This window comes from Syngnathus scovelli, chromosome 3 (assembly GCF_024217435.2).
Source record: "Syngnathus scovelli strain Florida chromosome 3, RoL_Ssco_1.2, whole genome shotgun sequence".
NCBI classification, from domain to species: domain Eukaryota; kingdom Metazoa; phylum Chordata; class Actinopteri; order Syngnathiformes; family Syngnathidae; genus Syngnathus; species Syngnathus scovelli.
The window spans coordinates 21674960-21700111 of record NC_090849.1 but is presented as its reverse complement, the minus strand read 5'-3'; the positions used below and the strand labels follow the sequence as shown (position 1 = coordinate 21700111).

Sequence of the window (25152 nt, the reverse complement as noted above, 5' to 3'; positions counted from 1 at the left end):
TAATGTTATGGGAGGAATGATAGTTCTGGAGAAAAATAGAATGGAATCATTTATGTAGCACGAGTCGAATGTTTAAAATATGTACTTAAAAGATTCGACAAGTAGACATTGTGTCGGCCACCTTAATAGTTTATTCACGTAAAAGCAAAAATAACAAGGCGACGGACACGTTCTTTCTCTGCATCAATACAACTTTTATACATGTAAACAAACCGTTAAATGTACATTTGATCAGTGTGTTATGACAATTTAATAACACTTTTTTTTTTTTAAAGGTTGACAGAAACACAGCAAGTGTCTCTAAAGTAAAAGTGTGATTTTATTGCGCTTGTGTGCGTGTTAGGAGTAGAAGGTGAGGACGCTTTGGTGGTTTCCTCGCACCAGCAGGAGAGGAGGAAGTTCCTTGGACAGCGTTTCCAGCCAGCACATGTAGAGGGCGCTAGAAACCACGCCCTTCCTCGCCAATGGCATCGTCCTGACCAATCACAAAAGAGCGGACATTTTTTTGGGTATGCAAAATTGCAATTAGTCACAATCATAATGACTGACAAATACTGAGATGTATAAGAATCTAAACGGATGGAATTTATCGAGACAAGAAGTTTTTTGTAGTTTGTCATTTTTGCATCTTTTTTTTTGAAAAATAACTTTTCATCCGAGATATTTTTTTCCTGTTAGTTTTAATGATGACAATAACAAGTCAAGTGGTGAAGATATGTTTTCTCACATGACAATGAGCTTGGCGTCACTGGAGTGTTCCTTGAGGAGCTCGTTGAGTCGGATCTGCCGATTGCTCTGAACACAAACGTGGCCGACGTTATTGTCAAAAACAATCGCGCATGTCGCAGACGCGCTCGACATCACCTTGGCCTTGTAGAGCTCCAACTCGTTGTCGGTGATCCTCCAGGGCTGCTCGGCTTTCAGACGCTCGGCCGCCTCCTGGTCCATATCCTCCTCCTTCAACCTGTACGGCTCCACCATGGCCTTGAACCACAACTTGCTATACACACACATTTTGTTACTTGTGTTTCTTTTGCCGTTTAAAATGAGTGTGACATCTTGATTTGTGTATTCATTGCAACTTACTTGTGTTTCTTGGGTTTGGTGTTGATATCTCCTAGAACGTTGATGTCGGAGAAGTCGATGCGGAACCTGCTGAGCAGCGTGGCCATCCTGTGTACAGCACACACACGTTAGTGCACTTTTTTTCCTCGGAAGTATTTGAGGCACGAGTGTGTGGCTGACATGCGTCTGTCGTGGTCGATGCGGTTGATCTTTCCTCCGATGAAGACTCGAATGCGGCAGTCGGCCCATTTGCTCCGGTTGGTCAGCAGGTAGGGAAGCAGCAGTGTCAACCCTTAAACACACACACACACACACAACGAGACGTAGGACCATAGTCTAGTGTCTTTCATGCAGAAAATTCAGATTGAAAAAGAAAATGACCTCCGTCATCAAAAAGCCACCAGACGTCAATGGTGCCTTTCCCTTGTTTCTTCTTGAACTGCTGACTGGATTCAAGGAGGCGCTGATCACTTGTACTCAGAGCAGCTTTACTATCTTCACACACAAAGATAGATGGATTGACCAGTTGGATTTGTTCAGTAACCATGATTTGACTTAATCTGACTGCATATCAATTCAATTTGTGAGTATCTGAAAAAATATAAATCTGATTATTAGGACGTTAAGATATTGTGACGATAATAATGATGGGTCAATAACCTCTGATGATGAGCGGGCTGCTCTGGTTGCTAGCAGTCTTGCACGGACTCGAGTCTGAATCCGAGTCTTTGGTCAGAGTGACGGTCACCGGGGTGTCCTTGCTGACCGGAGGCTTGTCATTGGAAGAAGACAGCTCGTCTGCAGGAAACACATAAGAAGCTCACATGCTGGATGAGTCCAAACAAGCTCAGACTCTGGGACTGTCATCTGCTGTCTTTGAGAGTGTCACACGCCAGTCGGGACTGGGAACTGGGACTCTTGAATGGGCCAGCTGGTGATGTCTTTAGGATGTGCTGGTCCACATGAGATGGGCCTGAGATCGAGTGGATGCCAAGAAACACTCTGAGATGAGCTGGTGATGTCTTCTGAGATCATCAAACGATGTCTCCGTGATGATTCTGAGATTGCTTGATGACACCTGCATGAAAATCTGCCACAGCAGAGACTCTGGGACCGATTGATAACGTCGACACGGATCTCTAGCGTGAAAGAAGAGACTCTGAGATCGCTTGATGAAGGGTCTTTGATATACATGGAAATTGGTCTGTTCTCACGCATGGCTCGGTGCTGCCCATTTGGTTAGCAACAGAGTTACGGCTGCCACTGACCTTGTCCCTGGATGTGAGAGACGTCCAATCCCTCAGGAAGCCTCAGGATCACCATACCAAACTGCAGGTCAAAGGCGTCACTGCGGGATAACGCCCATGACGCATCAGCCAAGGTGAAGAAGACAAAGACGAAAGCATTCCTTACTGGATAATGTTGATGTACGTCTCCACGTCGTTCATGTGACCCTCCATCCAGTTGTTCTTGAAGCCCATCACCAGAGTGTTGGGTTTCAGGCGGCCCAGGCCCACTGACTGGACCAGGAGACACCGACGACGTCACTCAATCCGTCAATCATTCAATGACACAATGAGGAAGGCTAAGGAGCGTCGGCGCCACCTGGAGGAGGAAGTGCACGCCATGCCTGAGCGTGTCGGAGAAGACCGGAGCGTAGAAAGCTTTGATGCGCTTCTTGTTGAGCCAACGCTGACAGCGCGCATGCTCCTGAGACGCCTCTTTTGCGTTGGCCCGCCGATACGCCTGCACATGCGGAGACGTGGCACTTATGAGGGCGTCACGCGACATAGAGAGCGTACGTTGAGCGCGTACGTACGATTCTGACGTGTCCGCACACCATCAGGCCCACGTTCTTGGTGAAGGAATGGACCAGCTGCAGCAGAGCGGGCCGAGAGCTGGGATACCCGGTTAGGACCAAACACTGAGGCCTAAATGAATGTCATGCCATCGAGTGTCAAGTCGTAGATACGAACTAACGATTCTGGGACCCGTCTGTGTTGTGACCCACTCACCTGAAGTTCTTGACATGGTCCTCCACACCAGTCAGGTTGAGACACTGCGTGAGAGCCTGGTTATAGATGAGAGCCTGAGTGGATGATCCCCAGTTGACATCTTGTGTAGGTGGACGTGACCAGAGAGACGAGAAGAAGACATTGGTCAGATGCTGGCAAGAGTAGATGCATGTGAGCTTTGACGCTCACCAGGCTTCTTGTAGCTGACGTAGATGTAGAGCGCCAGGACAATGAGCAGCGTGACCAGCGCCGCCCACCAGTTGATGACAAACATCACGACGCAGCACAGGATGGCACCCATCAGGGACACCCACATGTTGTAGTACTTGAAGCTGGGACGCCACCCTGTGGTGACGTAGGGGAAAGCGTTGGCCTTGATACGGAACAATGCGAGCTAGCCAGTTGAGTCAATCTAGCTGACATTGCGTAAACGTCGAAAATCGAATAAATACTCAAAAATGCTTTCCACTAATGAGTCATCAAGCTCACCTGGAGAGTTAGCCAGCGAGGCATGGAAGACGGAGAAATTGATCAGCGCGTAGGACGCCAGGAAGAAATTGGAGATGATTGGAGCGATGATGTTCAACTCGGCTAAGGGGAAAAGAAAATGAACCGTGTTCTTTTTTTTTTTTTTTTCACCGTAGTTATCAACAGCTATAGATCTGTAGCGTCAGTTGGCTACCGATGAGGATGAAGGCGAGGCCAATGCAGAAGGTTAGCACGTAGCCGCGCAGAGGCTCATTGTTCTTGCCGTAACCTTTGGCGAAGACTCCCAAGCCTGGGTAGATGTTGTCCTTGCAAAGAGCCTGAGCACACACACGGCACAATTGTACACGTTTTGTCTCTTGTTTGATTCTACTACCCCTTCAACTTGTTTTGACATAGATATATATTTTTGTCATTTACATATTTCAGGGGAGGGGGCAGTGGCCCTGCAGCCCCCACCCTCTAGCTCCGCCAGTGTCTCAGAATTGTTTTGCCCCCAAGACAAAAATATGTCACATGTGGCAGTAAAGATGAAGGAAACAAATTCTCAGCTTATTTAAAAGTAGTTTGCATTATATTTCCAAATATTTACTTTGTTGGTTCTTTTCCAAAGTGGCAAGCGAGATGGACACTATTGGTCAAGATGCTTCAACAGTTTTCCGCTGTGTTTTTCCTACCTGGAAGACTTTTGGAGCACTGACCAGCGAGGCCAGAGCGGACGACAGGGTGGCCGAGAAAATTCCCGCCGTGATGAGAGGCCCAAAGGCCGATGCCAGACTCATTGCCTGCAAGGTAAAAACCATGTTGCTGCTACGATAAGAATCAGATGGTTAAGGAGACAAAACTTTGATCACTTGTTTTTCAGTCTTGGTGCAACCACAGTAAATATTCTTAAAGTTCGGACGTGACAAAGGTATATCTTCATCTGGTTAGAAACGAATCTCTGAAATCACACGTGTCTAAATCAAATAATTGCTCTTCATCTCAGACGACCAAACAGAAATTTCGTAGGAGTCCATCAACAATGTGTCCATTCATGACTGCAAGAAGCTTGTGACTCACAACAACAACAACAGTGACACGATTGTCCCCAAGTACGCACATACACACACGTACACACACTCATGTCTTGACAGCTTTACCTGGAAGTCATTCATGAGGCCGTACTGGCAGCCTCCCTCTTTGCAGATGGAGAAGTCGTAACCCAGCGTGCAAGCGGCGGCATCAGTGCAGTTGATGGTGTCGCTCAGCGTGTCGTTGACGTCGCCCGTAGCGTCTCTCACCATGCACGAGCCTGAAGGATCACCGCCCAGCGTGTTGGTCGGCGTATCGGCGAGATGATGACGATGCTACCAACCTGCAGAGATGGCCACGGCCACGTAGGTCAGGCCCGTGATGAGGATGGCGAGTAGTGTTCCTTTGGGGATGGCAGACTGGGGGTCCTTCAAAAGATGGAAATGATTGGAAATGTATTAGGAGTCACCATCTTGTCATTAAATAGTAAAATTGTACGCTAAGGTCTCCAGAGATGTTGGCTCCCGCCAGGATTCCCGTGGCTGCCGGGAAGAAGATGGCAAAGACGGAGAAGAAGGTCTCATCATCTCGGAAGTCTGGACCCAGGTTTTCCACTAATATAGCCGCTGCGGAGTTGACAACCAATTTCAGACAAGTTCAGTCCAGTCTTCAACATCGAGGGAGGAAACAACAATGGTGATCATCTCACGGAGACATTTTCAAAATCGTACGATAAAAAACATTGATATTTGCCTGACTTTGATATCCAAAGAATCCTTTGGCCTTCTTGTCCTGGTCAGGTATGAGACTTCCGACAAAGTAATTTGCGATGGCGGCCAGCAGGATGAGCAGCAGGACAATCTGAGCCTTGGCCTCCCACTCCATCCCAGCCACCGAGATGCCCAGCAGCAGGATGACGGTCAACGCGCCCACGATGCGGACGTCGTTCAGCTCGTCCGTCATCAAGGCGTCCACGTCCTGGAAGCCAACCCGACCGAGCAAGACGGAGAAGAACAATTGTCGCCGGTGCAACCAAAAACGATGTCAACCGGCAGAAGCATTCCTCACGTTGAGCATCTCCACCACTGTCTCGGCGAAGCCCACCACATACATGGCCACTGCCACCGCGTTTGCGAATGCAAAGATGAGGCCGATGGAACCCCCGAACTCTGGACCCAAGCTCCTGGAGATCAGGTAGTAAGCGCCACCTAGAAACACATGCTTGCCGAGTTTGGCCGATGCGCCAGCAACAATTAGGGACATAACCGGTTGTCTGCTTTTTCGCACGATTCAACTCGGATAGTGAAGGTCCGAGGAAAGCGTTACTCACCTCCTCTTACGAAGCCGTTGGTGGCGATGGCGGAGGTAGACAGACCTGTGATGGTGGTCACCACCGTAGCCATTAGGATAATGGCCACGGTCAGTCCTGCGGCAAACGTTCACATCATTGGAGCGCGCATGCGCGTTACATGCCAATCGAGCGCGAGCGACGGTGTACCAATGCCGGCTTGTCCCACGATCCACGACATCCGGATGAAGAGCATCACACCCCAGATGTTCAGCATGCATCGCACCTACAACCAATCGCCCATGACTCTTGAACTGACATGCGTATTATTCTGCAGATGATCTTACCAGGACTCCTTTGACCCAACCAAACTTGATGGCTGCTCCTTTGGTCTCCTTGGCCGCCCGGGCCGCCCCCTCCTCGGCCGCCGCCGGCTCCTCCCCGTTGGCCAGCCCGTCCTCCAGTGGGTCCTGACCAACGCCAGCAGACCGTCATCACAGGTACCAAAGCGACCACGGAACTTAGTGTGTTTGTGTGGACGTGTGTGCGCAAGGTCAGACTATATTTTTCATGACGTAAAAGGTATGAGTTGGCTTGGCATTTTCCGGTGCTCACCTTGTCGAGTTGGTCGTGAAGTTCAGCCAGTGAGGGTCTGTTCATCTTCTCGCCCAGCGTAGCGTCCGAGTGGCGGTAGAAGTCAATGTTGGGCACGGCGTCCACCGTGTTATGTCCGAACGTCCTCATGTAGTACGTGTTGGAGTGCGTATCCGACACCTGCGTCTGCCCGGTGCCCGTCGAATGTAGGCTGACCGAGTCGCTACGCGGTGCGTCGGGCTCCAGGAAAACATCCGGCGGGAGCCCGATGTCAGCAGCGCTGCCCAACGCGCCGGGGTCACCAAAGCCCACCCTGAATCGGCCCCGCGATTCATCCTCGTGGACCAGGTCCACGTGGAAGCGGCTCTCGGCGGGCTCACCCACCCCCGAGTTGCGTCCTGACATTCCGGCAAACTAGCGAGCGGACAAATCCCACTGCGACGCCGGCATCTACTGATGTCAAAACTGACCCTACAAATAAAGAAAGAAATAAGAACAATCAAGCTATGACATCACAAATATATATACGTATATTTTAGATAAAGTTGCATTTCTTTTAAATTTCTCATTCAATGCCAATCAAGTCCTACTTTGCCAGATAAAATGTGGCACCCTCAAAATTATATATACGTATAGATATATATATATATACACACGCACACACGTATATATGTATTTTTTTCCCACCTTGCGTAAGATTCCCGCAGGAGGATAGATGAGTCGGGTAGAATCCCAGCAAGTTCCCCGTTCAGAAATTCGTGATGAAGCTTGTCCGCTTTCAGTGTGAGTGCGACACAAGCAGAATACACTTGACTTGGCTTCAAGTGGCCTTTTGTCATCCGTGCCCCCCTCCGCAGAGACCCCCACCTCGGCCTCCCCACCTCCACATGCCCGCCGATGGCCGTCATGGCCAGCTCAATGCGAAAAACAAAAAATTAATTGTGTTGGGTTTTTTAAAAAGTCAAAATGGCCTCGAAAGAGTTCTAATATTAAAAATAAGGCAATTCTAAAAATATGTTTCATATGAGTGTATTTTGAAAATGTTCTAAAATAAAAATAATATCCTCATTTTATTAATGTCCTATTAAAAAACTGATTTCGAAAAAGTTGATTTTATAAAACATGTACTAAAGCCATTTTTGTTATCAGCTAAAATGAAAATACTGTCTTTCTTAAAAAACATTTTTGTAATCCATAGAAATGCCATTTTAATGTCATAAAACAAAACCAATTTCATTCATAAAAATAATAAAAAGTCCAAAAACATAACACATTTATGATTTATTTTTATTTACAAATGTCTACCAAAAAAAAAATCATAAAAATAAGGACATTTTCCAAATCTTAAAATGAAACTTTTTTTTTTTTTTTTTAAATATGTATGAAAATATATCTTTCAATGTTCCGCCTATGTTATGACTCTGGGGGTCACATGCTGTGCCGTCCGTCATTGTCAAGTGCTCTATTGTTTGTCGTCCATCACGCCAGCCCAGCCTCCCTCATTCCCTTCACTGCGATATCCCAGATGAGCATGAATGCACCAAATGAAAGATGTCAGTGTTCAAATCACACTTTATCGCACTTTCTTATCTTGCTCATGTCCGCCCACTGTTAGCATTTGAGCTTCACATTTGTTTTCTTTCTTGCTGGACATTAGCATACCAACAGTTAGCATATGAGCAAAAGGCGTTTAAAATGGGACCAATGTTTTGTCGAAGCTAAAGTTGAATATGGTAATTAAAGATTACATTTGTACAAGAGACATCTGTAACAAAGACAACTAATTGTTCTACCAGTGACGTTTTCCTTGTGCGTGTGTGTGCGAGCGAGCGTGCGTGCATTAGCATGAGAACAACAACTGCTTTCTTTCTCCCAAGTGGACAAGCAGAATCACACACACGACATCATCTTCAATTTTTCTCAGTTAACCTGGATTATTTCATTTTGCAGCACTGTAGTTATGTGCCAGGAGGTTCTGGGTACAAATCTCCTGTGTGAGGACCATTGCCTGGCGACCAGTTGATTGTTGGTTTATATCTACCGTTAGCTTGTGACCAATCAAGTTTGGTGACCGATCTTTGGCGTACCCCAATTTTGAATGAGGACAAAAGCTCTAGAATATGTACCTCAATTATCTTGATTCAGACCCAGGTGTTCCCCAGGGTTCGGAAGCAGGGCTACATTGATTTATTTTGAATTGCCCCTGAGTGCAGCCCCCAGATTGGAGTAAATGTGGGTGGAGCTAAAAGACGACCAATCCTTTTAAGTGACAAGCACATTGCACAATTCATTCATTTTTTCAAACAAATTATACTGCTACAAAATAATCACTTTCACTATTCATAGGTTAAATTAGCCTTTATAATTCAAAGAAAATACTGACAACATAGCTCACATAGTCCAAATTCAAATTCAGTCATTTGTTGAGAAATAGTAAAAGTTCCCCAAAAAGGCAAAATGTTTTTTTGGTTTCTTAATCTTTCCAGTGCTGTACATAGTATTTTTATAGTTTTACATTATATAAATATTTACAGAGTTAAAAAAATCATCAGACGGCTTCATCCAAAAGTCTTTGAAGATTCTTCTGCACCTGAAACACAACAAAACACAAGCTTTTACACCCACATGCCATTGTAGCTCTACATGCTAATTGAGCTGGCTGCTACTTTGTCTATTCTAAACTATCAACTAATCTACCTGCTGTAAAATTTTTAGTCCTTTAATTATAAAACAAAATGCTAACGTGTCTAGCTTTGAGGATCTTGTCCTTCAAATATGAAACAAAATGCTAATGTGGCTAGCTACTAGCTGCTAATCCATCTCCTCTGCACTGCCAATATGCTTAAGTAGCTAGCTACTAGCCATCTATTTTTAAACCACCAACTGACTATTGTAGCTAGCTTCTAGCTGACGTTAAATAGTTTATGTTGACCAGCGGATCAACTATCTGTAAAATCTTAATGAGCGTGAGCTGGTGTTTGGTTTCACTTTGTCGTCATTAGCTGCCAATTGTGTTCGATTGGTCACGAAGTCATATCACATATGTGAGTGAAAGCTGATTGGTTGGTTCCAAGTTAAGACCTTTTCCAACTTCTTGAGGTTGAGGCTCAGTAGTTCAGAGAAAAGTTCCCTGTTGACATCGTCACTATTTTGCAGGAAGTCGCTGCAGAAAAGGAAAACAAATACCATCAATATGCTAATATGCGAGATGCTAATCCTTCTAAGATCAGTCGTATGATAACGTGGCTTGTATAGTAGATACATTTTTTTTAAAAATCACGAAATAGATCAGTACTGGGAAATCAATGGGTGCATTGAGATGTTATCCTCATGCTAAAGCTAGCCAACCGCTAGTCATGTGAACTCACTCCGGTTGAGCCAATTCCGTGACAGGGCCGAGCGTTGCCAATCGATGCTCCAAGGAAAGCATCTTGACGGTCAGGAAGCACGACGACAGCATCAAAATGCATACCCTACACACACACACACACACACACACACACACACATATACGTGTCAGAATGTTGTATAGTTTTTGGGAGTGAAACACACACACAGATACTCACAAAAATAGGTAAACACACAGTAGAGTGTTGAGGGAGAGCGTTTGTCTACTTCTGACATCCTCTCGCTTCACGTCCAAACCATGCTGCTTGGTTTCCTGCTTGGGAATCTTGGAATGTTTGGGATGAAGAAGGTTCTTTACTTGGTGCTGATGTTCAGGAAGTGGAGAGACATCACTGCACTTCAATGCCTCCAGGAAGGGAGGAACGGGATAGACTGCAAGAAGAGATGGGAATGATAGAGGGAAATCCAGCTAGAAGGATTTTCCGGCAGGGAATTATATCGGATGAAAGAGTAGTTTGAGAAGAACTGTGATGGAATTCTGCTGGGAATTGTATGATATGGGATGTTGTGGTTATTCTTACAACAGTTCTTGTTCTTGTGGATCTGATTGGCCAAGATACCTGCCACCTTGTCGTCATCTGGCGTCTGGGAATCGGAAGTGCTGCTTTCCTCCGTGTCCTGCCTACTCCGCAGCAGCGTTCCGTTCAGTTCGGCAAAGTCAGCGTGGAAACTCTGACGGATATGAAGCCAGGTCAAACGGGAAGCTTGCGTGTGAGTTGTTTTTGTGTGTGCGTGTGCTGCTGACCAGTGGGAAACGCGGCGTGCGAGGCGATGTCCGACCTCGGAAGGTGATTTGGGGTGAAGACGGAATGGAGCTGTTGCACGGATCCTTTATCAGCAAACATTAGGGATGAATTAGAGTCTCACCCACGTTTGTCTGCTGACTTGTGCCTTTAAGGGGTGTGGCCTTGTGAGTGCCATCAGGAGTGGCCACTCCCACTCAGGTTGGCATCCTTACGAGTATTTTTTTTCCATTTAATATTTGCTTCAGAATTTTCCCATTGAATCATTGCAATTTAGCCAAACCTAATGGCTAGCTCGCAAGCTAACATGAGCGCAGGAGATCCAGTTCACAATCCATTAAATTAAGCAACTCAATTAGCCACTTCCCGATGTTGACGAATTTCAATTTCCATCAAGGGCACTTCATCTTAATTAGCAACTTCATTTCCAGCACACACCTCACGTGTTCCAACTACAGCGGAAGCGTCGACGATTTCTCCGTAAAAGAGGATTGGTCAGTATTAACATTACGACCTGGAAAACTCACCTCCAAGTGAAGACAGACGGACATGAGGAACTTGTAGGTGTTGTCGCGGGCCAGGAAGGACACAAAGACATACTGTAAAGAAGATGAAGTCACAGTTTGTCCGACACGGAACATCGGTGATGGTGATTTGCTCCGCCTTACTCTGTCGCTTGCTGTGGAAATCACCACAGCGTTGGGCACCAAGAGGGCCGTCTTGGTCTTCTTGACGTGGGTGACCGAGATGACCGGGATGGCGATCTGGTCAAAGTGATAGATGACCAGACGACATTTTGAAACAAGGTGACCCAAGAATCTCAAGAACAACAGCAGGAACCGTCTCAGATTTTTTTCAGTTCTCAATAGTGACCAGAATTGAGATTCATGTGACAAAATTCTAATGGAACAGATCAAGGCAGCAATGGAATTTTTGAACCTTGGTGTCTTTCCCAAAGACTTTGGAGTGGAAGCAGATCCAGTGGTCGGAGACAAACATCCGGCCCTGGTACAAGATGTCCTTCTGTAGCGCGCACGTGTAACCTGAAGACGGAACGACAATTCTGTCAGCTTAACATTCGCAAATGGAAACAAAGTTGAACTAACTTTGCCCGAGTTGCTCGTCTTTGCTGATCTCCTTGAAGATTTTATGGTATTGACAGTTACTCTTGGACAGCTGCAAGACAAAAGAAATTGTGCAATTCTAGTCAAGCGTGTGCGGCAGTTCGACCATTGAAGGGAACAAAAGGAGTTTGAACGTTTGTATTTCAAGTTGTGTTTGAGACCTGACTATAGTGAGATTTCTTCCTCTCCAGCTTGGTGTGCAGCTCGTTTTTCACGGGAATCAGCTCCGACGCGTCAAACGTCTTGGACCTAGCACACACGCAACGGTATGTATTCTGCGTGTTTGTTTTTGCTCAATGTAGTTGTTTACCTGACCAGCGGCGATGTAGTCCGATGTTGTCCGTTTGGATTTTGTTGTCGTTGAAGCTGATGTTGATTTATTTGTTGGTGTTCGGCCTCGCAGCTCTGCAGACGTTCATCGAGTATCGGTGGGCTTCTTTGACGCGCCTCGGATGACATGTCAAACTTTGGACTGAACAAAGCACATTCTCATTTACTTTATTTTTTTTAATTGAAGCCAGCTTACCCTGCTTCTGAAACAATATTCTACAAATACTTGGTAAAGATGGAGATGATGCTCTGACCTGCCAATCGGATGGTTGTCTTTGTTGAGGTCACGTCTGTTCGTTCCTGCGCCGGTTCCGCTGCTGTCGTCTTCCTCCAGCGGCGTGCCGGTGTCAGTCATGTCTTGGAGAAGAGTGGCCCCCAAAGCACTCCTTCACCTGCTTGCTGGCTTGCCGCCCTCCCCCGCCCAATCACGCCACTGAACGTTTGTGTATGTGTGTGTGTGTTTGTTTGGGGGGTGGTGGTGGGGGGGGGGGGTGTTTGTTTGGGGTCAACCTTCGACCCAATTGCGTGTTTGGCGTGGCGGCTACTTTTGACAAAATAGAGGATAAAAATAATTTTTCAAACCGCTACTCAGGAGAACCAGCAGGAGGTCATATGATCCCGCTTTTGTGTGTGTGTTCTGTTTGTGTGTGTGCATGCATGCGATCCCACGACAGGCGAGTGCGAGGTGTCATATGATCCCGCCATAGGTGTGTGTGTGCTGTGTGTGTACATATGCATTTTTTTTAAATTTGTGTTTGTTTGCTTATTGAACATATAAACAACAAGTAACAGGAAACATTCCAATAGGAAATAAAAAAATTACAAGCAAAGAAAACATAAGTGGTTATCGTTCAGCACAGTTTACACATCCTTAAAAGTGCTGTGGTGAAAATTGGACCGACCCAGGAAGTTGGAGGAAAGTTGATTTGCCAAAAAACAACCCGATTCCTTGGATTGTTTGTACAAAAGAAATTGAGTCAAATTGACCCAACAGCCTGGTTCGGATCAATTATTAATCTTATTGTTGAAAATATTTTGATGCCTGCCCTCCCAAAAAATGTAGTTAGATGTTGATCATCATTAACAGACATGTTGTAGCCCCGCCCCCAACAACATACACACACTATATATAGTTGTTTGTTTGTGTGTCAAAGTCCAGAGTGAAATGTTTGTTAGAGTCAAAAGTCTACACACCGCCATTTTCCCAGACAAACAAAGGAGCCTCCATGTTTTCCACTCCAGTCGTCTAGGTGGTGCTAAAAGCAAAAGCAAGTTTTTTTTTCTGTGCGTCTCCTGGATTTGATAAGTTACTGCCCCACAGAGTTAACAAATCCATGTCCAGATAGTAAAAAAAAACAAAAAACAAAACTACACTACAAACTGTGGAGGGCTTTTAACTTTCTGGACTTGGATTTACCACCAATGACATTTACTTGACTGCACAAAGTCACTTACTCAATGACTGACTAACAAACTGAAGAACTAATTTTGTAACAGGACAATGTAACGTACAAGAATAACGGAATGGCTGACAAAAGAACCCAACCAACATACAAATTTAGTTAGTAACTGAATGAATAACTACACTATATTAACAGAAAACTTACTAAGAAACCAAGCAAATAGTTACGTAACTTACTGACAAACTTACTACCCAAGTGAATGTTTGTTATGTTTAATGTTAATGTGATGAAAAGGTCAACATGTACATCATCATTGTCTTCCCGTCCCACTTGTCTTATCAGCAGTCAGTCATTGACAGCTACACAAAAACACTCCAGCTAGTTTTAAAACTACATTTTGTCATCTTGGACGATGAGATGATTCGTACACAGTTTTGTCATTATATACATTTTCTTAGTTTTACTTAGTTTTGTCATTATATAAATATTTTTTTTCTTTATCATATGAATGTTGTTTTGAATTTTTCCTCTTTGTATTGATGTGATTTGACAATATAGTTAATTAAGTGACCTGTAGTTTTATTCTATTGTAGCCAACTTTAGGGTAAACACCACGGACAAGCTGACCTCCACATGACCTTTTTTCTTCTTTTTTTGAAAAACAATCTTTATTGAACTTCAAGACCCACAGACAAAAACACCGATAACCCTCACATGACCTCTGCCAGGCAGAATCTGCTTCAAACGCCTCTGGCTGCTGACCTCCCAGCCGTGCCCACCAATTAATTACACCGCAGCGACCCCCAGTGGCAGACGACAGAAAACATGATTGTGCTTCAGTTAGTCACCTGTACAAAAAGAAACGCATAGAATATTAATAATGGATTTATTCAGTACAAAATTTATCAGAATAATATCACATATGTGACCTATATGCAAATATGGTTTATTATCATATTATAACACCTCATAATAATGAATGAGAAACAAGATTGACCAAAACAGAAATCTCGTGCAGATAAAACTGGACAAATTTGTTAAATAAAGCTGATAACCAAACAGATCACCCAAAGCCAATTAGTAAATTGATGTATTGATAATAGAACTAAATTAGAGAGAGAGAGAGAGAGAGAGAGGGAGGGAGAAAAGATGTGTAGTCAGTGAGCAATTAGAAGAAACCCGCTGATGAGGGCTCTCCTCCGCCTCCGCCTCTTCGTCGGCCTTGGTTCCTCGCATCTCCCTCCTTGGCCGAGCGAGCGCGCTGCTCTCAGCGCGTCTGGGGGGGGGTTGGTGGGGGGGATGCACATACGAAGAAGAAAGAGGAGGGGGAAAGGCGAAGCAGCACGTCAGGACGCCTCGCACCTGCACGACGCCATCCGTCCATCCGTCGTCCATCGTCCGCAGCTGTAAGCGCTGGATTGCGGCTTTTTGGCGCTCAGACAGCCGCATGACGACGTCACCCACGCGGCCAAGAAGCACCGAGGAGGAGCTCACACGGTTGGTATGAGCGAAGGCGCGAGCAGTTAAGTGCATGACAGCGAATCTGCTTGCGAAGGGTGTGAAGGCCACGAAGGAGGTGAAGGTTCCTCCTCATCACATGATGACGACGATGATGATGTGCTATTGTTGTTTGCACGTGCATTCTTTGTCTGGACGAGGAGGCTGGGTTCCCTCATCATCTTATTGTTTGACTCACTTGACATACACGTGACGTCACGCATAGCCAACGACAAGGATAAGCAGGAGGAGGGAAAAAAAATATCTCTGTGTGTGCACCAGAGAAGGAATGGCATTCTTTCATTCATTGACTGAGCAAGCAAAGATGGAGGAAGATGCGTGGCGGGAATGTCAAGTCACAACATAACAACAGCAGAAAATAACAACAGGACTTTTTGTGTGTTGTGTTCACTGGCTATGCCTTTGTACTCACTGCGAGCGTGTGCATGTGTGTCCAGTATAACTTTGTATCTGTCTTCAATGTAGCAAGTTGTGTGTCCATTGCGAGTGCGTGTACAATGTCCTTTACATAAGTGTGTGTCAAATGTATGTTTGTGTTTTTAGTGTTTGTCCTGTTGTGTCTTTGTGTGTGTTCACTCCATGTTTGTGTGTTTCCAGCTGCTGAGTTGTGTTTTGACTGTTTTATCGTTTTCTTGTGTTGTGGTTTTTATGCACTTGTGCCGTGTCATGCCACAATTGTGTTGTGTCCAGATTGTCTTGCTTTGTTAACAAGCAAGTTGTGTTGTGGTTTCATTGTTATGATTGTGGTTGTGTTATGTTGTGAAAGATGAGTGTGTCAGGAATCAGAATTGCGTTGTAGTTGTAATATACCTGTGTGGTATTTTGTGTTTCAATGATCAAACGTTTCGTTTTGTGTTTAATTGCCTATGTGCTCTGATTGCGTTGAGCTGCTTTGTGTATTTTCCCGTTGTCATTGTGTTGCGTTGACATAACCCCGTTAAGGCTGTGTTCTGCTGTGTTTTGTGTTTTTTGCTGTTGTGCTCTGATTGTGTTGTTTTAACTGTACTGTGGTGGTGATTGTGCGCATGTTAGCAGGTAGTTATTCACTCTTTCTGTTGCTTCCAAAGTCATTAGTGTTTCTTAAATAGCAAGTGGAACAGTGTGTGTGTGTGTGTTTATGTGTGTGTTTTAAGAGGTGAAAGCGGCTGAAGAGTGAGTATGCAAGCAAAGTGTGCATGAACACACTTGTCTGGCGAGTGAGCATGTGACAACAAAAGGGAACGTTAGGACACCACAGGAGGGGATGAAGATGGGAGGATGAGGAGAACAAGGATGAGCAAGAGGATTTGGGGGGGCAGTAAAATAGATGCTGAAGGAGCAGGAAGGGCAAACGTTGAGAGAAGAAGATGATTGACAGGACAGAGAGGCGAGGAATACTAACTGGAAGTGGATGAGAAATACATCACTGAGCTCCTATTATGTTGCTATGGTTACGGAGGAGGTGGGGATCAAGATATTCAAATATTATTGTTGATATATTTTGATATCTGATGTCATGATATTTTCACAATACTTAAAAATCACGATGTATTTTTATGGCAAGGTTTTGATCTTGAATCTTAAACGTCACAATGTTTTGAGACCCCAATATTTTATGATCACGATACTCTGATATGACAATCTGAGATTGATATCACCATACTTTGTTTCATATTATCGTATTCGGATATCCCGTTGCTTTGTCGTGGCACAACATTTTGCTACCGCAATACTAGAATGATACGTTGATGTCACGATATTTTGATATCACAATACCTTGATATGATGACACTTTGATAGCGGTCTAATTGCAATCAGTTCAAAGGCCCCTAGGAAAAAAAAAAGAACCTTGATGAATTAGAATATCCACAAGCACATACTATACTGTCAATATTTTTTTTATTTTTAGCCAGGATACTTTGATATTATACTTGGGATTTCACAATAGTTATCTAGCAGCATTTTGATATCACCTTATTTCAATACCGTGACAATTTGCTATCATGATCACTTTGATGCCATGTTGTTATGAGACCCCAATATTCATCTGACAAGATACTTTGTGGCCTGTAGGTGGAGCCCATGTTCACTCCACCTGGTGGGGCCCCTGCTCCGGGCCAAGCAGGCTCTGCTGGACCCTCGTTACCTTTGTCCGCCACCTCCTTTCCACCCGCTGTGGCCCCGCCCATTTGTAACGCAGTGAGGACTCGCTCTGTCGGCACCAACACAAATGAAGTGGCCCTTCCGTCCACGCCTGACTCAGACGCTGACTTCTTGGGGCCCTGCCAACCGGGTACCAGTGTCAACCTGGAGGGCATCGTCTGGCACGAGACCCAAGAAGGTGAGGGAACTTTTGGGGGACACTGTAAAAAGACTCATGTTTTGATATGATACTTTAAATATATTTTATATCAATATATTTTGATATCACCATACTTTTAAAGTAGTGTTTGCTATCACAATGTATTGATATCATATTTTGATAATAATGTCCTTCAACAGATAACTAAGACTATCATGATACTTGAGATACCTTGATACCAGAATGCACTGATATCATGATTGATTGTTGTGTGTATGCGCGCGTGTGTGTGTGTCAGGTGTGTTGGTGGTCAACGTGACGTGGAGGAAGAGGACCTATGTGGGAACACTTTTGGACTGCACTAAACTCGACTGGGCTCCTCCCAGGTGATGATGTCACATTTTTGTGCAAATGAAGTCATCCATTGATTTTTTTTTGTGACTCCTTACTTTTTATCCAAATCTTATGATCTGCTCTTTCATTTCACCAAGCTGTCCCAATAATTTTGTCTAAAGTTCGTATTTTCTTTTTGTTGACATTTTCTTTACTCCATTTGCACTACAATACTTTTGTCTGCTTTTTTCTTTGTTTTTTTTCCTCCTCATACGATTGTCCAGTCGCCACTTTGTTGTCCTAATACTTTTGTCCAAAGTATACACTCATTACATTTAATTGCTTGTCATTAGCATTGACTGTGAGAAAGGTTAGTGTCTGATCTTAATTGTCACTGGTTGGCTGCTGCTACTGCTGTTGCTGGTTCTTGTTGCTATGGCGATGACTGATTCATCTATGGTCCAAATTGCTTTGCGGACGTGCATCACATAAATGGCAATACGACTCCACTTTGGCCATTGACGAACACATTTAAAGTCAAACGCACTGTCGATGAAAACAAACAGCAGAGGTGGGATGACACTGGTCGGATAAGCTGCTGTTTCTGTGTGTGTTAGGTCATTTGGATGGTGGCTAGGTAGCTCTCAAGTGTGGTCCAAGAAGCTCGAATGTATGACTGAATCTTCATTTGAATGTGATTTAAATAAGTTGACAACTAGTTTTTACAATTGTTTGGTCGGTAGGGGAGTTGTTGGACGGTGTGTTTGGTTGCCATCGGGGTAGCTAGCTAGGTAGCTAGGTTGGGAGTTAGTTTGCTAGCTAGGTACGTGGGTTGGATGAGAAGGAACTGGTAGTCAGCTTGTTTGGAAGGAAGGTTCGATGGGTAGGAGCTGTTAAGTAGCTCGGTAGGTTGAATAGGTAGGAGTTTGTCGGTACAATGCTAGGTAGGAGTTGGGAAGTTATGTTGGGAGGAAGGTAAAAGTTGTTGGGAGGTAAAATGGTAGGTAGCAGTTGAGTATGCACAAGTGGCTAGCTTGAATTGGTAGGGTATGCACAAGTGCCTAGCTTGGATTGGTAGCAAGAAGTTGGATCGGTAGGGACTAGATACTGTATGTAGGTCATTAATTCAGTCACTAGTTGGTGATTGTTCTCCTGTTTCTTCAGGTTCTGCGAGTCTCCGTCCAGTGACCCAGAGATACCAGGTGGGCGCGGCCGGGGGAAAAGGCTGCGTCTGGCTTTGACAGAGCGGCCCAGCGGGGATGCGGCACCGCCGGTCAAAGTGCGAGGCCTGCCGCAACACCGGAGCCGGGGCGGAGGAATAGCCGCCTCGCCGGTGCACAGCAAAGGTCGGCGTGGAAGTTTGAAACTGCTCAGCAACTGCAGAGCTTCTCCGCCGTTTTTCACCACAGAGGAAACCAAATCAGCCAACCGAGTCTCGACCCTCCCATCGGGAAAACGGAAGAACAAGCCACCTGCCGACCTGGACCTCAGTCTGGTGTCTTCGGTGGACATTAAAAACGGGAATGGGAAGAGGATTCGAGCCAAATCCCGCAGCGCCCCGTGTACGCCGCAGGGCAAGTCAGAGCCCTCTTTCCTGGACGCGGGAGGAGGCTGTGCCTCTTCACCTCCACCGATTCTCATCGACTGCCCCCACCCCAACTGCACCAAGCGCTACAAGCACATCAATGGCCTGCGCTATCACCAGACACACGCCCATCTAGAGGCGGAGGAACAGAGGAACGCCGAGATCGAGGAGCGACTGTCGGACTGCGAGGACGCTATTTATGACCTTACGGAGCCCACCGACAACGGCGCTGCTGCCAACACCTCGTCCAAAAAAGCTCCGTTGTACAAGGTGACCACGGTAGGCTCGCCCAAGAACCGGCGGCTTCTCCTCAGCAACAAAACCCGAAGGAGCTCCCTCCTGAAAGAGGACCTGATGGATGACCTCAGTAACTTGCCCATCATCTCTAACATGACGGTGGTTCTGGAGAACTGCATGGTGCCAGACCGGAGTGCCACCGTGGAGATGCCCAAGCTGGAAGCCGAAGGACTGATGGATAAGAATATGGTTTGCGATAAGAGCAAAAAAGCCAATGGCAAGGTGGATAAGCTGTCCAAGTCGCGGGCCAACCGGCTGATTGCTCCAGCCCCCGCTCCCCCCAAGCTTGTCGCCATCCCCAATGCGGCGTATCCGACGGACAGCGCCCCCTCGCAGCAGCCCGTGGCAGCTGTGGGCTTAACAGGCAAAAATTCCTCCTTGAAACCCATCAAGGCGAAGCTTAGCATCGTCGTGGAACCCAGCCTGGTCAAAGCCACACTGCCGACTTGCAAAGAGACTCGCAAGAAAGAGAAGCGACGGCTAAAGGACAAACACAACCGTGACGCCAATCCTCGCATGGCAAACGGTGACGCAATCAAAGCGGAAGACGGTGTTGCCAGCAAAGAGATTTCGGGGAGCCTCCTGAAGGAACACTTGAGCAAGCAGGACATAACCAACGGACTCAACCAGGAGAGCCAGGAAAGCCGGATGGCGAGTATCCGCGCGGAGGCCGACAAGGTCTACACCTTCACGGACAACGCCCCCAGTCCCTCCATTGGTAGTTCATCGCGACTCGATGCCCCCGGCGGTTGTCTGCTGTTGGGGGACAGCAAGGACAACAGCCCCGCCTACTCTGACATCTCCGATGCCGGGGATGATGGCTTGTCCTCTGAAAATCGCCCGGATGGGCTCAGATCCAAGTCTGGTTCTTCCGTATCTTCTGAAGTCACCTCAAACAGTAACCATAGTAACGGCAGGAAGACACCACCCGCCGCGCCCGCCCCACCTTCTACCAACGAGCCCCTGTCCCCATATTACCACAGCTTTGAGCCATACTACCTGCCGGGTTGCGTGCAGGCAGACAGGCAGAACATCTTCCACAAATTGTCCTCTCACGATTCTAAAAGTAAAGATCGAAAGGAGGAGACGAAAGATGACGACAAAGTTCACGACTTTGCCGACTGTAAGAAAGGTGACGGGCCGGCGGCACCTTCTCAACTGCAGCTCGCCATGAGTCAGACCCAAACCGCCTTAGCCCAGTCGCTGTATTACGGGCAGTACTCACGAGGACTTTACATGGACCAGAAACTCCTACTGGCCTCGAAATGCTGCGAGCAGAAGCAGCGTGCCGAGCGGGGTCCGGCTGGGCGAGACTGTGATGGGAATGTCAGACACGCTGGTGGGACTAAAGGTCCAGAAGGTTCTAAAGGCTGCTGTCCCAAAGCCATCCTGTCCTACTTGGAGGAGAGGGGAGAAAGAGGGCTGGGTTTGAAGGTCTCGACCAAAGACTGTGAGGACATCAAGTCACCTTCTTCCTCCTCTTCCTCCTCCTCATCCTCCTCCTCTTCATCATCCTTGTCGCAGCACAACCCCAACACTCAGACAGATCTGGACTCAAATGTTTCTTATTCCAGCGTAAGTTTTTCCCTGTGTCTCTAACCGCCGCCCATGCTGTTGTGCTTTCATGAACAAACCTTCCTATCCATCGTGTACGCCGGCCGACTCACTCGGTTATTTTGTCGCACGTGGTAACTCATAAATGTAAACGCGCAACTTTTCCAAGTGCTGCTCGTACGCATTCTTAAGCGTCCCTCCAATGGGCGCCGACCGTTATCCTCCGTGGAAGCGAAGCAAAGCTCCTGAGAGATGCTCTCTGATCATGCAGTGTTTCCTCTATAGACCATTTCACAATTGATTGGAGTCATGGTTCTTCCGGGTGGCAGAAAAATGAGTGGCTGACCTGATCTGAGACTTTACCTCATGAAAAAATTCAAACTAGGACAGTAAAAAGGCTACAATCATTGTCGAAGCCACTTAGAGATGTTAGCAGCGATGGGCTGCAGCTGCCAAAACAAGAACGTACTCCAAAAATAAAGATTTCAGTCGGACCTCGGCGAAGGTCTTTGGTCTTTGGCTCAGCTCTTGGACTGACCTCAAATGACTCCCGCCCACCACTGTTAAAACAGACTTATAGGGGAAACACTGGCACCAGCACCAACACTTATCCCCATCAATTTAGCCCCCAGACGGCTCCATGTGGCCCGACCGCCTGGCTCACAGCAAATTCTCAGAGCTGCAGAGTCCACTCGGAGAGGCTGCGGATGAGGGGGACGCCGAGAGGTCGAAAGAGCGGGGGAGTACCATCGAGCCAGCGGAGCCCAAAGCAACCTCAGCGGGAGGCGGCATCGCTCACGATGCCAAAAAACTCCACGGACCTCGCAACCTATCATCCCCTGTCGACCCAGATGACTCGGACAGTCTCGACGGGCTACAGGAGGAACCCATGGGGATCCTGTCGGGGGAGTCTCAAAGTGCCCGGGCTGCGGTTTCTCCTCCGATGACCCCCCAGCAGCCCTACATGCAGTACCAGCACTCCTCGTTCCCCCCGGCCTACCTGGCAATGTGCGAGAGCAACGGGGGTTCCTTCAGGGGGGCGTCACCCACCCTGATCCACAACTACCCAGGTAAGGAACAAGTCTGGCCATCTTCTTTCAGACAATTTTCTTGCCATCTCAGGAAACATGATAATGAAAATGATAAGTGCGTGAAATGGACTATGTGATGTAGACTGAACCTTTAAATTTGTCCTTGAAGGCTTCCACTACCCTTTGTATGGCAAGACAGCGGGCCGGGAGGACGCCGAGGTGAGATGTTTTTTATTTTTTTTATTTTATAAACAAGGTCACACCAGAGCTCATTGTTGAGGAATTAGGGAAAATAAGTGTGTCCGTGTGTGTGTGTGTGTCTAGCCTGACGAAAAAGGTTCCCCTGAGATGGATCGCGAAGTGGACCGAAGCAACCGAAGCCACACAACCTTGGCTCGACATCTGCACAAACACCATCACACACACCTTGGACTCACGTATAACCTGGTGGCGGGACAGTACGACATCTACCCGGGTACGCACATCACAACACCACAAAAATACGAGTAAATACATAACATAGTACACAACACAAAAGGCAACACATCAGAAAACGCAGCACAACACACGAGATGAAAACACAACTTGATTAATAGAGCACTTTAAAACACAAACTCACTAAAGAACACAACACACACAACATGACACACACCTTACACAACACAAAGCTCAACTCTACAACAGCAAAACACTAGAGTACAACACACATCACAAAATGACACAACTTAGTAGACACAACACATTTCCTAACACAAGTGGGAAAAGGAGGATAATACTATTGTGTGCTGTACTGTGATTACTTGATTTGTGTCTTGCGGGTGTCGTTGACCAATTTTGCCATTACGTTGACTGTGTGCGTTTGTGTTGAAGGTCTCAGCTCCAGGTCTCTGGTGTCTGGTCCACAGGTGGCAGGACGAACTGTTGCTGGTACGTTTCAAACACGTCACACCTCGATCAATTGATAGCTTGGATTTTAGGGAGAGAATCAAGCTTCTGGTTCCTAGGGTCATTATTATATTGTCTATCAATGTGCTCATAAATAATATGTAAATAATAATAAACACAAGTTGTTTAAAGACTTATAAGTTCCACAGTATTGATGCTAATTTCATTAGCTCACCAATGTTGAGCGTGTAATATACGTATAAATATATAATATTTTCATGTTATGTTACAGCAGAGAGCGAGGTGAAGAAGTAGTGATGTGGCAGAAGGAGAAGAATCATAAATTCTGTGGTGTTCCTTGGCGAAGCCTCGCCGTGAGAGGCAGACAAAGGAAACAAAAATGGAAAAAAAAAACCAAGAAAACACAAGTATTTCTTACTTGCGCCACCTACAGTACAGAAGGTGTTTTGTATCGCACAGGAAGATTTTGGGCAAGGACAAGTGTACAGCGGTGTTTCTAAACGCACATTATTGTTCTGACTGAATGTACTGATGATGGCGATGACGACGATGATGCTACATTTGTATCGCTAGCCGTTAACTGTACGTGTTGATTGTATTGTCCTATGTGAGCGTAGCCCTTCTCCTCCACGCCGCTGTACATAGCCTCCACAAGGTCATGCCCTCATTAGATATGCGGGAGGAAAGGGCGGGGCTTAGGGAAGGGATGCTGTGCACATTGAATGTCAGAAATCTGGGCTCCAACCAGAAAAGGTGAACTGATGAAGTCATGTGTCGATTAAAAAAAAAACAAAAAAACAATGCTGACAAACTGAAAATAACTGTAAAACATATATATTTGTGTTTACCTGAAAAATTGAGCTCCTCTAATCTGAGTGAAATACTCCTGGCTAATTTCACTTTCACGTTCTATGGATCACCCTTTTAGAATCACCATCCTCTAGATGAATTTTTCCAATTTCCCGGCAGCTCTTGAATGCACCATTATCTGGCGTCGACGTGAAGAATAGAATACAATAAAATAAACCTTTACCTGTCCCACAAATGTGTTTATTACATTTGTGCCCAGTTTGAGTGCAGTGGGTGTCATTAAGAATACTCCTTACGGATTAAGAATGACATTTCCGACTTCTCAGCAGCCCTTGAATGCACCATTAAATGGTGTCGACATACAAGAATAGGATAAACTTATAACAGCACATCGAGAACAAAAGCAGTACACTTTAAAATGGGATTCTCACAAATTCCTGCTTTTGTTCTTACCCCCCCCCCCCCCCCCCCAGACCCTAATGTGCACTCCCCCCTCCAACGAACTACCTGAGCCCGTGATGCTGGATTTAAAGTGACCTACATATAGTGATATGAAATGTAATATGTGGTGCTGCTCTTTGACCTGAGCCCCCCCCCACCCCCCCACCTGTTGCAGCCATACTCTTACGTCAATAATAATAACATTTTAAAAGTAGCAACATGTAATGAATCCAACTTTAAATGATCATGTACTGTGTTCTGATGTTGTGTGTCCTCCAGCAACGGCTCTGCCTCACTCCATACAAACGACATACCTATTGCATAATAATGATGATACATGCAGTACATACATACTACTTGAATATGGTGGTGATATCTGTTTACAAAATGCTGTCACGGGGGACTGTTGTCGTCATCCAGTGACCGTGGTGTATCTGATGAATTAAAATTCATATTATGATAATTAATACTGCTCTGACATCAACGTGGAACCTGCTGTTGTTGTTTTTTGTATTGTATATGCCTTAATTTGTATATTTGGCAATCACTATTAAAGGTTATTATAGATAGATAGATAGATTAGATAGATTAGATAGATAGATAGATAGATAGATAGATAGATAGATAGATAGATAGATAGATAGATCGATCGATAGATAGATAGATAGATAGATAGATAGATAGATAGATAGATAGATAGATAGATTTTTTTACAATGATTATTATTACTATTATTATTGAATCGGTATTTTCAAACTTGTGGTTAATTAAAATGACAAAAGCAGAGTAAACTGTTATGAAATAAGGAATGTAAAATTTCCAGTTAAACAAATGTGACAAAACCTATATGACATATATATTTGTATTTATTTTAATACAAATATACAGCATACTGTAAAATAGTGAACCTAACTGGAATGATCTTA

General features: G+C 45.6%; 3 protein-coding genes across 10 annotated transcripts; 1 reads left to right on the top strand and 2 right to left on the bottom strand.

Annotated features, from left to right (window-relative positions):
• Positions 1-108: 108 nt before the first annotated feature.
• On the bottom strand, positions 109-7265 carry LOC125993976 (solute carrier family 12 member 2). Of its 2 annotated transcripts, none has more exons than XM_049763055.1 (26): positions 7150-7265; positions 6484-6933; positions 6216-6338; positions 6079-6154; positions 5911-6006; positions 5649-5788; positions 5339-5558; positions 5079-5206; positions 4924-5008; positions 4709-4860; positions 4244-4351; positions 3763-3886; positions 3570-3671; positions 3270-3425; positions 3081-3180; positions 2885-2996; positions 2671-2811; positions 2479-2585; positions 2334-2413; positions 1726-1863; positions 1447-1560; positions 1246-1357; positions 1087-1173; positions 865-1000; positions 728-795; positions 109-475 (listed from the first exon to the last, which is right to left on the bottom strand). In XM_049763055.1, exons 2-26 carry the CDS (start codon positions 6865-6867, stop codon positions 340-342), a joined length of 3225 nt encoding a protein of 1074 aa, XP_049619012.1. In that variant the 5' UTR covers positions 6868-6933; positions 7150-7265; the 3' UTR covers positions 109-339. The 2 variants fall into 2 exon arrangements, with proteins under 2 accessions (XP_049619012.1, XP_049619013.1); XM_049763056.1 differs by having other exon boundaries at positions 4244-4358; positions 4716-4860.
• znf608 (zinc finger protein 608) lies at positions 6246-24717 on the top strand. 4 transcript variants are annotated; one of them, XM_049763045.1, is made up of 9 exons: positions 6246-6368; positions 17041-17308; positions 17568-17655; positions 18767-21059; positions 21664-22108; positions 22239-22288; positions 22394-22544; positions 22940-22996; positions 23247-24717. In XM_049763045.1, exons 2-9 carry the CDS (start codon positions 17050-17052, stop codon positions 23267-23269), a joined length of 3366 nt encoding a protein of 1121 aa, XP_049619002.1. In that variant the 5' UTR covers positions 6246-6368; positions 17041-17049; the 3' UTR covers positions 23270-24717. The 4 variants fall into 4 exon arrangements, with proteins under 4 accessions (XP_049619002.1, XP_049619001.1, XP_049618999.1 ...); XM_049763044.2 differs by lacking the exon at positions 6246-6368 and adding an exon at positions 14819-14967; XM_049763042.2 differs by lacking the exon at positions 6246-6368 and adding an exon at positions 15152-16429 and having other exon boundaries at positions 23250-24717.
• On the bottom strand, positions 7870-12517 carry LOC125994080 (GRAM domain-containing protein 2B). Of its 4 annotated transcripts, none has more exons than XM_049763282.2 (13): positions 12322-12515; positions 12048-12209; positions 11899-11986; positions 11720-11789; positions 11553-11656; positions 11282-11377; positions 11141-11212; positions 10616-10699; positions 10392-10542; positions 10029-10242; positions 9831-9935; positions 9544-9625; positions 7870-9052 (listed from the first exon to the last, which is right to left on the bottom strand). In XM_049763282.2, exons 1-13 carry the CDS (start codon positions 12420-12422, stop codon positions 9011-9013), a joined length of 1371 nt encoding a protein of 456 aa, XP_049619239.1. In that variant the 5' UTR covers positions 12423-12515; the 3' UTR covers positions 7870-9010. The 4 variants fall into 4 exon arrangements, with proteins under 4 accessions (XP_049619239.1, XP_049619241.1, XP_049619238.1 ...); XM_049763284.2 differs by having other exon boundaries at positions 10431-10542; positions 12322-12509; XM_049763281.2 differs by lacking the exon at positions 7870-9052 and having other exon boundaries at positions 9089-9625; positions 12322-12517.
• Positions 24718-25152: the final 435 nt, after the last annotated feature.